The sequence below is a fragment of the Bufo bufo genome, chromosome 6, assembly GCF_905171765.1.
Source record: "Bufo bufo chromosome 6, aBufBuf1.1, whole genome shotgun sequence".
NCBI classification, from domain to species: domain Eukaryota; kingdom Metazoa; phylum Chordata; class Amphibia; order Anura; family Bufonidae; genus Bufo; species Bufo bufo.
Genome location: NC_053394.1, coordinates 341,480,785 through 341,499,195, shown reverse-complemented (window position 1 = coordinate 341,499,195; position 18,411 = coordinate 341,480,785). Strand labels below are relative to the sequence as shown.

The following is an 18,411-nucleotide window of genomic DNA, read 5'->3' as shown; positions in this document are numbered from 1 at the left end:
TAGGTGCAGCTCAGCTACGTTGAAGTGAATGGGGCTGAGTTGCGATACCAAGAACAGCCGCTATACAATATGCGGCACTGTGCTTGGTGAGCGGAGAGAGGTCCCTGGTGCCACAGGCTGGTGCCTTCTCAAACAGCTGATCGGCGGGGGTCCCGGGTGTCGGACCCCCACTGATCAGATACTGATGAGCTATACAGAGGATAGATCATCAATAAAAAGATGTCAGAAAACTCTTTTAATAATTTTACGTGGATTCTTAGGTGAATTAAAAAATCTGACTCGCAAACCCTTATGGCCATTATCAATCAGATTATTAATGGACACTCTGTTTTGTGGGTAAAACGGCTCTTTTTCTGGCAAAACGGAGCAGCTGGACAACGCTGTACACTCCATTAGAAAGCCAAGCCCCAATGCTTCCCCATGTGGCCTTGTCCTAAGAGGCACTGTTATGTGATGCACTGTACTACCTTGGGGGTAATATGTGATGGAGGTTCAAAATTGATTACACCATGTGCCTCACGTTAATAGTATGTGATCCCATAAAGTGCCTCCTCCCATGATGGGCAACATTGGGTTAATGCGTGAGGTACATGATGGGGTTGCTTACTATTAATGTGAGGCACATGGCGGTATTAAAAGAATAACACCACGTGCCTCACATTAATAATAAGTCACACCATAATTTAGCTCAACGTTGGCTTAATACGAGTCCCTCCCTCCTATTGTGATGCCGCCGCCGCTGCAGCACTAAAGAGCAGCAAGTGGGCACTGATCGGGCCGGGCACTGATATGAACATGGCGTGCACTGGGTAGCACACACAGCAGGTTCTCCGTAGAGACAGACCTACTCCTATTATGGACAATCTCCATATGGAACCTGCAGATGCATCAAGGTATAGACATTTCGATGCATCATACAAGTCTGGGTGGATCAGACCTCTAATTGTATAGTAGGGGCTGTACAGGAATCTTAATTTACCCTTACTGATCGACACTAATTAAAAAAAACCCTCTAAGACATTGGCCGATTTGCCCTACAAGGGAGAGATTTCTCCCTGACCCCTTGTGGCAATCCCACTCTGTCAGGAATGAGATGGAGAATCTACGTATTAACAAGATGTCGCCTTCATATTTCTCTTTTTTACTTTTACTTTGAAGATGCTGTTGTTAGAAACGTTTACTACAAATACTTCCACCCCAAGGAGGCGCTCATTTCCAATGGAGTGCTAAACCGGTAAGTCCCGGCGCATGAACACTTGGCTGAATTATGTTTGTTAATAGCTTGATACTTTGCCAGCCGAGTGCGATAAGCAGGCTTAGTCATTGTGACCCTTGGTTGTGTATTCAAGGCTCACACCCAAGAGATGTTCCTGCCATAGCAGCTTTACCCACAAGGCTAAACCCTAATGGTTTAATTCATCCCTATATCATTACTCCACCCAGAACAGTCAGTGCTGCATGCTTTGAGACTTTGCAGGCAATTTTTTTGCTTACAGTTTTAGTTGGGGAGATTTATATCCCCTGCGCTGCCTGAGGAGGTGCCTCATTTTATGACGAGGTGTACGTGCGCCTAACCAGAAATCTACAACGGCTCAGAGCCGCCGTAGAGTTCTATCTTTATTTACGCCATGGAGGATGTCTACATGCATGGTACAGACGTGAACTGGTGGCTCCAGTTTCTGCAGGATGGATTTGTCCCCACTGCTTCCGGTTCCTGTCTTGCCACAATTGTGACATGCTGACTCCCTGCATGTCACCTCTTCTGGCCAACCGACCGCCTCAGCATTGGCGTGTGCAGGTACTGCACGTGACTCCTGATCCTCAGCGGTCACGTGCCGAGTCTGCACATGTCACTCCAGAGGATGGGCTCTCTACAAGCACATGTAGAAGGTGTACTAAAAAGCAGAATAGGAGGCTGTACGGCTTCATAATTTGTGGTAAGAGACATTCAAAAGATGTGGTTTCGGGATACATTTTATGTTGGGGGTTAGTCTGATAGACTGGGGGAAAGCATTCAAAGGACAAATGCAGCACAAGAGAGATCTTGGAGACATCCTAGAAAAATAGCTGTAGGTTATGAAGGACATTGCTGGGTGTTGGATAGAGATGGACAAGTACACATGAGCGCGTTTCATTGTGACGGGAAGTGTAGTCTGTACTCCAGGTACTGACCAGTATCTAGAACGGCAGCAGTCTATTCACACGGTACTTGCACGGTATATGTCAGCAGGATTTCCCTACATACACTACTGGGCAAATGTTTTTAGCAGGTGTAGAAAAAATATTGCAAAGGAAGAATGCTTTCACAAATAGAGATGTTAAAGGGAACCTGTCACCAGGATTTTGTGTATAGAGCTGGGGACATGGGTTGCTAGATGGCCGCTAGCACATCCACAATACCCAGTCCCCACAGCTCTGTGTGCTTTTTTTTGTGTTTAAAAAACCTTTTTGATCAATATGCAAATTAACCTGATATGAGTCCTGTGTCCGGAGATGAGTCAAGCGGAAAGGAGCCCAGCACCGCCCCGCGTCCTCCGAATCTCCTCCTTGCTGGCTGACGTCACAGAGCTGGAGCGCCGAAATCTCGCGATGCGCGAGCTAGCGCATGCGTACTTTGTTCCTTGTGCTGATGCCAGCACAGGGAATGAACATGACACTGCGCATGCGCTAGCTCTCGCATCGCGAGATTTCGGCGCTCCAGCTCTGTGACGTCAGCCAGCAAGGAGGAGATTCGGAGGACGCGGGGCGGTGCTGGGCTCCTTTCCGCTTGACTCATCTCCGGACACAGGACAAATATCAGGTCATTTGCATATTGATCAAAAAGGTTTTTTAACACAATAAAAGCACACAGAGCTATGAGGACTGGGTATTGCGGATGTGCTAGCGGCCATCTAGCAACCCATGTCCCCAGCTCTATGCACAAAATCCTGGTGACAGGTTCCCTTTGTTTATTTTTATCAATTAAAATACAAAGTGAATGAACAAAAGAGAAATCTAAATCCAGTCTATATTTGGGTGGGGACCACCCTTTGCCTTCAAAACAGCATCAGTTCTTCTAGGTACACCTGCACACAGTTTTTGAAGAGACTCTGCAGGGAGGTTGTTCCAAACATCTTGAAGACCTTCTGTGGATGTAGGCTTGCTCAGATCCTTCTGCCGCTTCATGTAATCCCAGACAGACTCGATGATGTTGAGATCAGGGCTCAATGGGGGCCGTCTCATCACCTCCAGTTCGCCTTGTTCTTCTTTACAATGTAAATAGTTCTGAATGGCATTGGCTGTATATTTGGGGCTGCTGTCCTTCGGCAGAATGAATTTGGAGCCAGTCAGATGCCTCCCTAATGGTATTACATGATGGATAAGTAAGTGTCTGTATTTCTCAGCATTAATCCGACTCCATTTGCTCAGTGCAGCAGATGAAAGACATTTCATGCTTCTTTCCATTTAAAATCAGAAGATGTCAGAAGGATTTGAGCAAGCCTACATCCACACAAGATTATGTAGCTAGTTCTCCATGATATTTGAAACGACCTTCATGCCGAGTTGCGTCAAAAACTGTGTGCCTAGAAGAATTGATGCTGTTTTGAAGGCAAAGGGTCACACCCAATATAGATTTCTCTTTTGTTCATTCACTTTGCGTTTTTCATTGATAAGAATGATTTCAAAAATATTTTCATTTTGCAGCATTTTTTCCACACCTGCCTACTTTTGCACAGTACTGTATACATCCACCAGATGCCTCCAAGGTATGCCATTGTGACACTATTAGGCTCCCATGTGTAAAAACCTATGCCTATACATGCCTCTGTATGGAATTGTGCAGCAGACTGCATCCCATACCGCTGACAAGTAGGCATCCCGATGTATACTACAAAGACACGCAGCTGAATAGGGTCCTATAGATACATTTCATGTATAGGTTGGGAACTTTCCTGGAGTACATGGTAAATGGAGTCTGCAGACGCAGTGCGAATTCAGCCTGCGCTGTTGCAGAGAAAGTTGATTGTCCAGCCTCATTGAAATGTGTGACTGGTTCCAGCTCTCAGGTACTGGAAATAAATGATCGGTGGTTTTTGTCTTTTTTTTTTTTTTTTTTACAGGGAGATCAATAGAGCGGCTGGAAAGAACATCTCGACAGTAACTGATGATGAGGTTGAAGGCAACAATTCACAGTAAGTTCTCAAAAGAAAGAAAAGCGTATTTGAAAGGTGAAGTAGAATGTGTGATGTGTTAGTCTTCATTGAAAGGGCTTATCCACAAATGAATATTGATGACCTATTCTGATAGGTCATCAATATTAAATTGGTGGGGGTCCGACACCAAGACCGTACCATGTGACCGTCACTGTGGATCGGTCACTTGACCTACTTGCAGCTAAACCCCACTGAAGTGAATGGGGCTGAGCTGCAGTACCAAGCACAGCCACTATACTACGTACGGAAAGCTGCAGGTAGGCCGCCACGTTCACCAGTGCACCGCTGAGCGCCACAGCTTCCCGAAACAGCTGAAAGGTGGGGGTGCCAGGACTTGGACCCCTGCCGATGTTATATTGATGACCTATCCTAAGGATATTTTATTACCAGCAAAATATTTTTTCTCACTTCTTAACAGCCTATATGTGAATATTCTGTGTGATTTGCAAAAATAAAAAACAGGTGGATGGTTTTCTGGATATAATTTTTAAGTGACTCCATGTATTCTACTTCTTGCCCTCCTCCTCTTAAATTCCTCCTCTGTTTCTACTCTCTCAGTCAGATCATCGCTGTGACCAGAGAGGGAAGGGATGTGGAGGGGTGACTTCATTAGAGCATCACACCGATGAATGTAATGCTCTTCTGTAGACCGCTTTATCTAGGCCTATCTAGAGAACAATAGAGCTGTCCTTCCAATTCTGCAATCTACTATTATACTATAGCAGATAACATCTCCCTCACAGCAGCAATAAACTGACAGCGGGTCCCCTATCTGCATAGGAGTCTGTCTGTGATGGTTGCTACAAAAGGACAGTATTTTTATTTTATTTAATTTAAAATGGTAGAGTGAAATAATAAATGGAAATGAAATAACACAAAAATATAGTTTTCTATGAATTTTAAGTTACAAAAAGTGCCCCTTTCTGATGGAAGTTTCCCTTTAAAGCCGTCTGCAATGCTAATGCTCTCCGCTGATGTAGTATGGGAACACCCTTCCGCCTGTCTCGATTTCTGTTATATACCTTGCAGTTAACAGTGTGATTCAATAGCTGCTCATGTTTTTTTTTCCCTCTGCTTACAGGGGTTTGACCTTTGTGTACCCATTTGGTGCCACGCTCAACGTTATGAAGCCAGCAGTGGCTGTTCTGTCCACAGGATCAGTGTGTTTCCCACTGAACAGACCAGTCATGGCATTTTATCATTCCAAGGTAATATAAAATCTAAAAGTCAAAAGGGTTTTCCGAGTATTTTGATATATTTCCCCAGGATAGGTCATCAGTATCTGATTTGGTGAGGATCAGACTCCTGGCAACCCGATGATCAGCTGTTTGAAGAGGCTGTTGGCGCCTCGGTGAGCACCGCAGCTTCTTCTTAGCAGCCTGCTCTAATAACTGAGATCAGAAGAGTCTCTGATCTTCTCCATTTAAAGGGGTTATCCAATTTCACAAACAGCCCCCCCCCCCCCCCCCTCCATGTGCCGGGCCCCTCACAGGTAATATACTCCTGGTCCCCACACCGCCGCTGCTGCTTCTCCCTGTACATGAATGAAAACATCTGGTGTCAGGGGGTGGAGGGGGCAGCCAATGGCAGACGGGGACGAGCCTCCCTAGCATCGCGGGTGACGCTAGGGAGGCTCACCCCCATTCCCGCCTGCCATTGGCTGCTCCCCTTCCCCCGACACCGGATGTTTTCATCCATGTACAGGGAGAAGCGGCGGTGCAGGGACCAGGCGCGGGGAGCGGGGTAAGTATATTCCCTCTGAGGGGCCTGGCACATGGGGGGGCTGTTTGTGAAATTGGATAACTCCTTTAACCCGTTAGATGCCAGTCATTTGCGACGCCAGTATTTAAGGTGTTTGACAGAGTGAGGTGCCAATGGTTACCTTAGCAGGCAGAGGCCTAACAAAGATGTCCTTCCCCCAATGTATGCTATCAGTTTCTATCCGTTTGGCCGTGCTGAGTTTAATAAATTAACAAAGTTGTTTAATAAACATAAAAACATCCTCCCCTCCCCCCAGAAAAAGATAAAATATAAATATATTTTTTAAATAGTTAAACATAAAAAAAATACATACTTTGTACCACTGCAATCATAAGGATCCATAGAATAACATTGGCATCAATATATTATATCTACCCCAAAATGGTGCCACTGAAAAGTAGATACATGATTATTTTTTTTATTTTTTTTTATCGAAAAATAAAATGGTTATTCCTCCCAGAATGTGGCTACAAATTTGGTTTTCATTTTTTATTATCATGTTTTTATTGTGCAAAAGTAGTAAAATGTAAAAACATTCATACCGACCGGTGGAATAAAGTGTAAGGGGTATTTTACATGCTGCCGGAGGATGCACCTAATTTATGACGAGGTGCTGGCCTCCTTTTAAATTAGGCGCATCCTTCTGGCAGTCTATACACCTAAATATCATATTGGCTCAGAGCTGACGTAGATATCGTTCTTCTTTTACGCTAGAAAAGTGGTGAAAAAGAAGATAAATATGCCAGGACTGCTGGCACTGCTTCCTCTCTGCCCTCATTATACCCCCTTCTTGAGAAAGTGGCGCAGAAACACTGCTTGGACCTAAATTTAGTCACAATGGCATTTAAAAAGTCATGGTTCGCTTTTATGCCAGAAAACGGTCAATTAAAAAATTCCCCCTTAGTTTATATATTCGGAAAACACCTTTAATGGCTTAAAACTTAAAAAAAAAAACTTTTTTAAACTGTTAGGGTCTATTCACATGTCCGTAAGTGTTTTGCGGATCCTCAAATTGCGGATCCGCAAAACACTGACAACAGCAATGTGCGATCTGCAATTTGCGGACCGCACATCACAGACACTATAATAGAAAATGCCTTTTCTGGTCCGCAATTACGGACAAGAATAGGACATGTTCTATTTTTTTCAGGAACGGAATTGCGGATCCCGAAAATGGATGCGGATCTCGGAAATGCGGATTCGCATCCGTTCCAGGCCCATTGAAAGTGAATGGGTCCGCAAATTGAGGAACGAATGTGGACCCAATTTACGGACGTGTGAATGGACCCCAAGTATTACAGTACTTGATCATAAGAATGTTTTCTATTGAAATTCAATGTATCCAGGCCAACATGGGTGCATTTACCTTTCCTTTATCCTTGCAGCCACATGGAGGCAAATTGGCTGTGGTGGGATCAGGTCACATGTTCAACGATCAGTACCTGGATAAGGAAGAAAATGCAAAGATCCTGGTGAGATTTCTGATTTGCGTCCAATAACACAAACCACATAACCCCCTCTCTTTGGTCTTTTGTGGGACATGGAAGATGTGGAGGTGTTACTCCTGAACATTACTGATATATAACAGAGAGATAACAGATATCAGGATAGAGAGGTGACGGACGATATATAACTGAGAGATAACCGATATCAGGATAGAGAGGTGACGGACGATACATAACAGAGAGATAACTGATATCAGGATAGAGAGGTGACGGACGATACATAACAGAGAGATAACTGATATCAGGATAGAGAGGTGACGGACGATACATAACAGAGAGATAACTGATATCAGAATAGAGAGGTGACGGACGATATATAACCGAGAGATAACCGATATCAGGATAGAGAGGTGACGGACGATACATAACAGAGAGATAACCGATATCAGGATAGAGAGGTGACGGACGATACATAACAGAGAGATAACTGATATCAGGATAGAGAGGTGACGGACGATACATAACAGAGAGATAACTGATATCAGGATAGAGAGGTGACGGACGATATATAACCGAGAGATAACTGATATCAGGATAGAGAGGTGACGGACGATACATAACAGAGAGATAACCGATATCAGGATAGAGAGGTGACGGATGATACATAACAGAGAGATAACCGATATCAGGATAGAGAGGTGACGGATGATACATAACAGAGAGATAACCGATATCAGGATAGAGAGGTGACCGACAAGGTACTGACCCTTGGACTAGTATTGCAGACATTGCTGTAGTAACCTCCTGCTCAACCGGATGCACAGGAAAGGGATTTTTTAAATCGGTGAAAAAGCTGTAAGTATAATGAGCTTTGTATACCGAACGGCTGCTTTGCTAGACCAAGAAGAGAAACTAGCACGGTTTACCAGACAGTGTGATTTTACAGGGATCCTCATCCATTCCTCAGTACCAAAGTAAATCATTGGTTCTTTATTGAATATGTCAATTTGAAGGAATTTCTGCCCAACATTGGGTTTGTGACCACCATTCCCTATTCATACATGGATGTGCTTTCACTGGATATATGCAGTGGAGGCCCAGTGGTGTACTTTGGCATTAGAGCAGCCGTATTGACATTAGAGAATCTATTTTAACCACTTTCGAAAAAGCTGACATTTCTAGGATGTGTCATCACTTCTTCATCGGTGGGGAGACTAGCAGGATCCTACTAATTCTTAGAAGGAGCACCGCAACTCCTTCACTTTTTCCCTATACAGTGGTGCTCCCTACCACCCATTTGTGCAAGGACCTGCATAGCAGGGACGATATTCTAAGATCGGTACAAATATCAGCGACATAGCAAAGGTTTTGATTGGTGGGGTGCTGAGACCTCTGCCGATCGCTCGCCGTTTCCTATGTGAATTCTAGCAATCGGTGTTTGTCTCAGCACTTGGACTCAATATAAGCTTTTGATGTCTCTCTGTGACATTTCAAAAAGTTTTCCCAAAGTACAGTGCCACTTTAAGCTATTTTAAAGATGTGGTATAAGATTGGAAAAACTTGGTTTCTTGCAGGGCTGTGCAAATGTATTTTATAGTATAAAATACATTTGCATATTAAATACAGAGGAGTCGGAGTTACCAAAAACGGAGGAGTCGGACCATTTATCTACCGACTCCACAGCCCTGGTTTCTTCCAGATGTCCGTGGTCTGGTATTGCTGGTCAGCTCCGGACACAGACTATGAACAGTTTCTAAAAGAAGGACGTCAGTTTGTTAAATGTCCTAAACCTCATTAAGCCTTCTGTTTCGGTGACTTACAGACCACACAGTTTTAGGCCTCATGCACACGACCGTTGTTTTGGTCCGCATCTAAGCCACAGTTTTGGCAGCTCGGATGCGGACCCATTCACTTCAATGGGGCCGCGGAAGATGCGGACAGTACTCCATGTGCTGTCCGCATCCGTTGCTCTGTTCCGTGGTTCCCAAAAAAATATAACCTGTCCTATTCTTGTTTGCGGACAAGAATAGGCGTTATATTAATGGCTGTCCGTGTCGTTCCGCAAATTGCGGAACGCACACTGATGCCATCTGTGTTTTGCGGATCCGCGGTTTGCGGACTGCAAAACTCACAACGGTCGGGTGCATGAGGCCTTGAACTTATGTCCCATGATTTATGTGAACAGTACATATAGGGGGTCATTTATTAAGACCGTTATTTTTTGCGGTCTTTGTCATTCCTTTTATACCATCGTTGGGGCTGTAAGATGCGCATAATTTATGACGTGGCTTGCGCCTTGTCATAAATTAGGCGCACCTTTGGTAGTCTGTGCGCCTGCTGGAAAATCTACGGCATAGTTCTTGCACCTTTTTTTTGCCATAAAATAAGTACATTTGCTATGGCCTCTCCGGCACTCCCTCTCTGTTGAACGCGGAGTAAAACCGCCTATCTGACAAATATTGTCGCACTGGCATTTAAAAAAGTTGCAAAAAAAAGGGAACGTGACTTTTTTATGCCAAACACAGGCGTAAAACTGTTAGTAAATGACCCCCATAATGTTGCACCTTCAAGTGGGTAGTAAACCCAAACCTCTAAGGGGATGCTTTCTACTACTTTGTGACTCCTGGCACCCCTGCTGAATAGTTTGAGGGACTGCAGCACTTATGCAAGCGCTGCAGCCTCTTCATCTTTACAGGCATGCCAAAGCTTAACGGGATGAAGCTGTAATTGCCATGCACCGCCATTACTATGTAGATGCTGTGCAGGTTAACAATGAAGAGGCTAGAGCGCTTCCGCAAATGCCGCAGCCTCTTCAAACAGCTGATTGACGGGGTTGGCAAGAGTCGGATCCCCACTGATCTGATATTGATGAACTATCCTGAGGAACATCAATATTCTGAACCTGGAAGACCCTGTTAAAAACGAAAATGCAGACGGCATTATTTCACTGCAACTTCAGTGTGATCAAGGTCGTGAAAGGGAAGGAGAGCATAAACTCAGAAAGCATCACCTATTAATTATAGAATGTGCCTTTTCAAACATTGGGCTGGATCTTCAGGATTTCTAGCAAACCTTGAACATGTCCATATACTGTAAATATTCAGAAAGTCTTGAGACACTTCCACTTTTTTTCAGATTTTATAATGTTGCTGCCTTGTGCCAAAATAAAAAAGGAATAACGTTTTCCCCATCAATCTGCTCTTAGTACCCCATAAGGAGAAAGTGAAATCAGAATTTTCGAAATTTTTGCTAATTTATTAGAAAGGAAGAACTAAAATTTTACATGAACATACGTATTTAGACCCTATGCTATGCCACTTGAAATTTAGCTCTGAGGGCCTCCCATTTCTCTTGATCATCTTTGAGATGTTCCTGCACCTTGATTGGAGTCCTCCTGCGGTAAATTCAGTTGATTGGACATGATTTGGAAAGACATGTCCCTGTCTATAAGGTCTCACAGCTGACAATGTATATTAGCGCAAAAACCAAGTCATGAGAAGACTGGCAGAAAATCCCCTAATCCAGGTGTGCACACCTTGTGGCATCCTACCCAAGAAGACCAGAGGTTGTAAACACTGTCAACAGATGCTTCAACTAGGGCTACATGCACACGACCGTGCCGCAAACCGCGGATCCGCAAAAAACGGAAGCCGCCCATGTGCCTTCCGTAATTTGCAGAACGGAACGGGCAGCCGTCAATATAAATGCCTATTCTTGTCCGCAAAGCGGACACAGAGTGCTGTCCGCATCTTTTGCGGTATTCACAGATTGAACATAATCCTGTTCAGGGAATTCTATAGTAGAATATGGTCAACAACTTAAGGATTCACAGCAATACCATCATTCTAAAATATAACTTTTAATATTTATGTATAAAATAGTCAATAAATCCCTCTAATTTATAGATAATCGATAATAAAATGAAAAAAGAAAAGAAAAAAGGAAAAATAAATTGAAAAACTAGGGTCAGAATGGTATTATGTAGCAGGATGTTTGCTGTTAGATTAGTAGATGTTAGTGAAACCTATTTGGGGGTAATAACCCTAATTCTGGCCCTAACGTAGTAGCCCTACCTAAATACGGAATAGCCGCCCCGATAGGGGCGATCCCGTCTCTCGTGCCTCCTATTGTCCCTGGTTAACCCTATAGGGATGGATGCCTATGTAGTGAGGGACCCTATAGGAACACCTGGGCTAATCTACACAAGAAAAATAATAAATGTATATAGATAGCAAAAAACCAGTGACAGACAACACCCTAATATGAAGTAGGATATATAAGAAAATTAGATAGTAGAATTACAGAAGTGAAATGTCCAATGTTGTCCTTACGCGTTTCGCCTGGTTGGTGTCAGGCTCATCAGGGGACATATTTGACAAGGAGTACCTATCACCATAGAATATTACAAATATTATTACATATATATAAAGATTTTTATTTTCTTTTTATTTATATTTTTTCCCCTTTGAGGATACACAAAGAGATATTGGAGCTTAAAATAAGATAGGCCAGTACCTAGACAAATACTGATCGATCAAGTCAATAAGATGATCAGGTCAATTGCTATCAGCAGGAGATAATAAATAAATGAGTGAGCGAGAGAAGGTTACAATATTGATGAAAAACCCCAACTCGTTCATATATCTCGTGCTTAGAGTTGTGGCCAGACTGGGATACACCAAACCATGTATCTAGGTGTATACTACTCTGTCTGTTATATTAGGACTATGCCTGTGTATTTGAACCACACCAAGAATTATGCCAATAACAGATATCAGGTAAAAGATATAGATGATTCTCTCAGTTATGGCATAGCTGTTTAATCAACTATAGATGGCATCTGCCACATCAAGAGGTGTGTATATATATACAACAACACCAATCATTATGTACTGTGGACTAGTAACGGATAGTTTTTATCGATAGTACTTGCATGCCCATTTGTGGCTAGATAGGTAAATGGTGATGTCCGCAGATCAAGGTGTTCATGGCAGTAGTGGCATCAAGGAGAGTCTGAGGTGGTGGCGTCCGGTAGGTAGGCGGCGAGATATTGCCGGCGTTCCTGCCTTTTAAACCTTGACTTCCGGGTATCGGGTCACATGGATACCCACGTGATCGCGATAGCAAATAGCGTCCGACGCCAGCAGCCAAGCCTCGTTAGGAGATGGGAAAGGTAGTGTCTGACGTCAGGCGCACCCAGGTAAACACTGCATATCTAATGTTAAACTGTGACTTCCGGATCACAAAGAAATGTCATGTGATCGCGGTGCCGGATAGCGTCCGACGTCATGCGTAGGTGCATAAACTTTAGTGGGAGGTAAACCTAATGAGTCCGACAGCAGACGCGCCCCGATGACCGCTGTGTCGATCATGTGACCAGTCTTACAGAGCCGGACATATGATTAGTATGTCAGGCCAATCACAGAGTCTGATAGCCGTTTAGAGAAAACAAAACTAATAGCTAATACATAGACCACACTGGATGTATGGTACTGGTGAGTAGGTCCCAATATATGTTAATAACAGCCACATATATTATAACGTTACATAGCAATGGCCCATATAGAGTTATCAAATGAATATTTGTTTGGATATATTGGGCTTATGACTTCATAATTAAGTACGCCAAATTTATTTTAATTATTAGAGGGTAATTGACAAAAAGTAAATATACATATATATATATATATATATATATATATATGGGGTCCTTGATAAAGGAGTTGGTCTATATATTTGAGTCCACAGTCACATTGAGCCATATATATAACCCCAGATGTGTTACAATTTGCAAAATTGCGGGCATAGAAGATTCGATTTCCCGCACTATCGGAGAAGGTTTTTCCTAAGGCTATAAATGCACAGGCTTTGCATTTACCGCACTTGAATGTGCCCATCTGTCTATTGGACAACCATGTATTCTTTTCTGGGGGCTCAAAAGTGACTGTGGACTAGCGTGTCGCCAACATTGCGCCGACGTCTATAGGTGATAGCCGGGTTTTCGGATAACACTTGTGTTAAATCAGGATCTGTCTTTAACAAAGCCCAATAGCGGTTTAGAATGTCCCGAACCTGATGGGATTCTGAATCAAAGGTACCAATAATTCTTATTGGATCTTGAGAGTTTGTTGTCTTGATTTTTGAGAAATAGAGCAGTACGATCCCTTGACTTTGCCCAGTCACATGCTTGGTGTAGACAAGGGCTTGGGTAGCCCCTCTGTTTGAACCGGGCAAAGAGTTTGGATGCTTCATGTGTGAAGCTTTTGTTGTCTGAACAATTTCTGCGGACTCTCAAGAACTGACCCTTTGGGATACCCCTTTGAAGGGGGATGGGGTGAAAACTCTCCCATCGTAAGAGACTGTTGGTAGAAGTCTTTTTCCTGAAAAGGGTCGTCTTGATGTTGTTATATTCGTCTCTTTCTAAACATACATCCAAAAAATTGATAGTATTATGGTGTATTTCAGAAGTGAAAAACAGTCCAATATGGTTGGAATTTAGTGTGTCCATAAATTGCTGGAATTGACTGGCTGTCCCAGACCATAGAAGAAAAATGTCGTCTATGAATCTGGACCAGAGTGTGATGAATCTGGTCCAAGATAACATAGATTCAGTAAAGACAACTGTGTCCTCCCACCAGCCCAGGAGTAAGTTGGCATACGTTGGTGCACAAGGGCTACCCATCGCAGTACCCCTGAGCTGGTGGTAGAAGCGGTCCTCAAAAATGAAATAATTGTGTGTCAAAATAAAATTAAGAAGCTGGAGGGTAAATTGATTATGTTGATGTAAGTCCACAGATCTGGAGTCCAGAAAGAATTTAACTGCTGATAGACCCTTATTATGAGGGATAGAGGTATAAAGAGCCTCTACATCTATAGAAGCAAACCAGCTGTCGGGTTCTATGGTGACACCCTCAACTCTTTGCAGTAAATCAGTCGTGTCCCATAGATACGAGGGAAGTGTGGATACAAAGGGACGAAGGATTTTGTCAATATATACACCGGCATGATGGGTAAGACTATCAATCCCAGAGACTATGGGACGTCCCTTCAAGGGACTTACGCCCTTGTGTATCTTTGGAAGCCCATAGAAAGTAGCTGTTTTTGGGATGGTAGGTAATAAATATTCAAATTCTTTTCGGTCAATACATCTATTTTCCAAGCCTTGTAATATCTGAGCCAATTCCATCTGGAATCTATCAGTTGGATCCGCCCTCAGGACTGTATAGTTATTTTTATCTAAGACCAAGGAGAGGCACATGTCTCTATATTGTTGTAATGAGAGAACAACAATATTCCCCCCCTTGTCCGATGATTTGATAATGATGTCCCTGTTAGTGCTCAAATTCTGTAATGCAGTCATTTCTGCCGCAGTGTAATTTTTTACAGAGGTGGTGTAGACAATTTTTTCAAGATCACGTGTGACCGATTTTAAAAAGATGTCAATGTTTGCGTCATTTAATGTTTTGGGTGGCATCTTGACACTCTTATTTCTCAAGGTGGTAAAGGGGCCCTGACCCTTAGGTCTTTCCCCTTCCTCTAGAAGATGTACAAGAGTGTCATCTTTTGCGGCCCCATTGAAGTGAATGGGTCCGCATCCGAGCTGCCAAAACGGCGGCTCGGATGCGGACCCAAACCACGGCCGTGTGCATGAGGCCTAAGTACTAAGTAAAGGGGGCTGAATACTTATGTCAATGCAAGATTTTATTTTTTCCTTTTCAATAAATTAGCAAAGATTTGAACATTCTAGTAGGGGGTCATTTACAAAGACCGGCATTTTGCGCTGGCTGAGAAAGCGGCTAGTTTATGACGAGGCTTAGGCCTCCTCATAAAAAAGCCCCTGACTGGAGTAGTCTTCAGTCCTATTTTACACCTTTAACAAAATGTGAACGGGTCTGAAGACTTTTCAAATACATTGTATATTAGTTAGGCTACGTCCACATCTGCTGGTATTCATGCGGGAAACCCAGTTGACCCCATTACAGTGAATGGTATCCGTTGGGCACTGGTGGTGTCGGTATACGCTGAATACGGCAATTCCAGTATTCTGTTCCCATGCCGGAATAAAAGACCAGAATTAGGAAAGCAAAAGTGGACGTGGTCTAAATCAGAAGTTAAAACTGTTTGGTACGTCTGTTTCTTGTTTTTTTTTTACTTGATTTTGGCATTATTCTGTCTTGTGGCAGACATTTTTTTCCAAACACTGTGAGCAGGCCTAGCCAGTTTGGGGGACTCCTGTGAATTAGCTTCTCAGACGGATGTCAGCATGTTCAGTCTGTAAACTGCCAAATTACCATTGGTTTCTGAAAAGCTAATGCAAACATGCCATCCTGTTGTCTTTTATTATTTAGCAGTACTGATTTCTGATAGGCAGGTTCAGTAGCTTCATATATCTATCTAATCAGTATGGCCGATTCCACAGGATGTGCTAATGCAATGGCTCACTACCGATGACATCCAGCTGAACCAAATTGATGCCGACGCTCCAGAGGTGAGTGTGACAGAATCCGCCTACGGGGTTATCGGTAAGACATTGGGTATTAGAGGTCCTTGTCTCGGTTCTTCCTGCTCTAAACCTTCTCATCCTTCCAGATTTGTGATTACACCATGATCCCTGACACCAACAAGTTATCCCAGCAGCTGCGTGTCTGTCTGCAGGAAGGAGATGAAAATCCTCGAGATTTCACCACTCTGTTTGACATGAGCATCTATCAGCTGGATACTTCTTCTCTCTCCAAAGTCATCAAGTATGAGTCGGCCTCCAGATTGCAGTCTGTTCTCTCTCCTTCTCTGCCCCGCATTGTCGGCCTTTGGTTTCTCATCTTCCACATTGTTACTTTGCAGGTCCTATAAGGAACTGAATGTGAAGCATGAGACTCTTCAGCTTATCCAGCCACAGTTTGAGGCTCCGCTCCCTGCGCTTCAGCCTGCTGTATGTACTTTATAAAGTCATTCTTGATTTTTACAAAGGGGTTCTGCACTTTGTTTAAACTGATGATCTATCCTCTGGATAGGTCATCAGCATCTGATCGGCGGGGGTCCGGCACCCGGGACCCCCGCCGATCAGCTGTTTGAGAAGGCAGCGGCGCCATAGCAGCACCGCGGCCTTCTCACTGTTTACCTCAGGCCCAGTGATGTCACGACTAGTATCAACTGGCCTGGGCGAGGCTAAGCTCCATTCACTTGAGCGCCGCTGCCTTCTCAAACAGCTGATCGGCGGGGGTCCCGGGTGTCGGATCCCCGCCGATCAGATGCTGATGATCTATCCAGAGGATAGATCATCAGTTTAAACAAACTTAAAGGTATTGTCTCAATTCAGCAAAAATTCCTTCCTGACTCCAATCCGTATAACTCCCTGGATCAACGACCCCTCTCTAGTAGCTATAGCCTGTAATATTATTACACTCCAGAAATAAATCCAGGCCCCTCTTGAATTCCTTTAGTGTACTCACCATCACCACCTCCTCAGGCAGAGAGTTCCATAGTCTCACTGCTCTTACCGTAAAGAATCCTCTTCTATGTTTGTGTACAAACCTTCTTTCCTCCAGACGCAGAGGATGTCCCCTCGTCACAGTCCTGGGGATAAATAGATGATGGGAGAGATCTCTGTACTGACCCCTGATATATTTATGCAGTTATTTCTCCCCTTAGTTGTCGTTTTTTTTTCTCGCCCATATTCCTTGGGGGACACAGGAAACCATGGGTATAGCTCTGCTCCCTAGGAGGCGTGACACTAAGTGAAAGCTGTAAGCCCCTCCTCCATCAGCTATACCCCTCAGCCTGGAGAAGAGACTGCCAGTTTTTGCTTAGTGTCCAAGGAGGCAAGACACCCCCTGCTTATGCAGGGTTGTTTTTCCTATGATTTTTATTTTTGCGTTATTTGTTGTTTTTAATTCGATTTTTTTCTACCTACAGGGACAACAGAGGCGCATTAGACCCCTCTGTTTCTCCCGGGGTTGAGTTGCGCCAGTGCCGGTAATTCCGCACTGCCGCCTCCCCCACAGAAGACAAGGTGGACCAGGGCAGCCTCGCTCCCCTGCGTCCCGCCAGCTCAGGGTCGCCCGCACGCCAAGTCCCTCCCCCGGTTTCCTGCCACTGCGGTGCCAGGAGCTGAAGGGGCGACCCTGCTGGACGGATTGAGGGTGAAGACAGCGGATGGTGAGAGTGGCTGCTCCAGCCTCCCCTTTTCCCTCCCTCCCACCGCTGCTACGTCCCCATGGCCATGGCCACTGCTACATGCACACTGCTACAGCCATTCCCACCACCCCTCCCGAGCCCCCCCCCCCCCCTTACCGGGCAATGTTGGAGGGGAGTTTTATCTGGGCACAGAGACGCTGCCTTACAGGGGACGGCTGCAGGCAAGCAAACCGTCGGCCAATTCGCAGGTTGAAGCAGGCGCGGCGGGGGCCGCTTACATGGTGTGAACGGCGCCATTTCATGGCCGGCACTTCTTCACTTGGGGGGTTAAAATCATTTTGCCGCGCGCGCGGCTCTGCTTCAGAGCGGCAGAGGGGGGGCGGAGCTTCCTACATGCGCTCCGCTACTTCCGGGTTCATCGCACAGTGCTGCGTGGAATCCTCTCTGCAGTGCGATCCGAAGCCGGTGCTGCTGCCTCTCCTCCACAGCCTCCTCAGTCTGTTCCCCTTACCGCTGCCGCTTGCATCATCCGGGTCTGGTAGGACTTTTAACCCCCTCCGTGCCACAGTACTGTCGCTTGGGTGTTATCCCCGTTCCTTTTCTTTGGGGTCTCCCACTTCAAGTGCAACATCTTGTTCCACCATGTCAGACCCTTCTGCAGCCGCCAAGCCTTGGTACCATGCCTGTACGGCTTGTAGGGAACCCTTTCCCCGGGGGCAGTCTGATCCGCACTGTACTGCATGCAGGGCTCCACCGCAGCCTCAGTCGCCCGCTGTGTCGCTCCCTGCTGCCTCTGACCCCCCTGACTGGGCTAGATCCCTGTCCCAGGCCGTGGAAAGCCTCACTCATGTCGTGGGCCGCCTAATAGACAGGCCACC

At 44.8% G+C, this 18,411-nt stretch overlaps 1 protein-coding gene across 1 annotated transcript in view; it reads left to right on the top strand.

The window, feature by feature from the left end:
* The window catches only part of IFT52 (intraflagellar transport 52), a 56,785-nt gene that overhangs the window by 15,877 nt on the left and 22,497 nt on the right, over positions 1 to 18,411 (top strand). Inside the window, exons 5-11 of the mRNA XM_040437730.1 lie at positions 1,159 to 1,234; positions 4,101 to 4,172; positions 5,275 to 5,401; positions 7,340 to 7,426; positions 15,819 to 15,887; positions 15,989 to 16,143; positions 16,241 to 16,328. Of these exons, the coding sequence (XP_040293664.1) occupies positions 1,159 to 1,234; positions 4,101 to 4,172; positions 5,275 to 5,401; positions 7,340 to 7,426; positions 15,819 to 15,887; positions 15,989 to 16,143; positions 16,241 to 16,328 (674 nt within the window). The remainder of the gene's footprint in view (positions 1 to 1,158; positions 1,235 to 4,100; positions 4,173 to 5,274; positions 5,402 to 7,339; positions 7,427 to 15,818; positions 15,888 to 15,988; positions 16,144 to 16,240; positions 16,329 to 18,411) is intronic.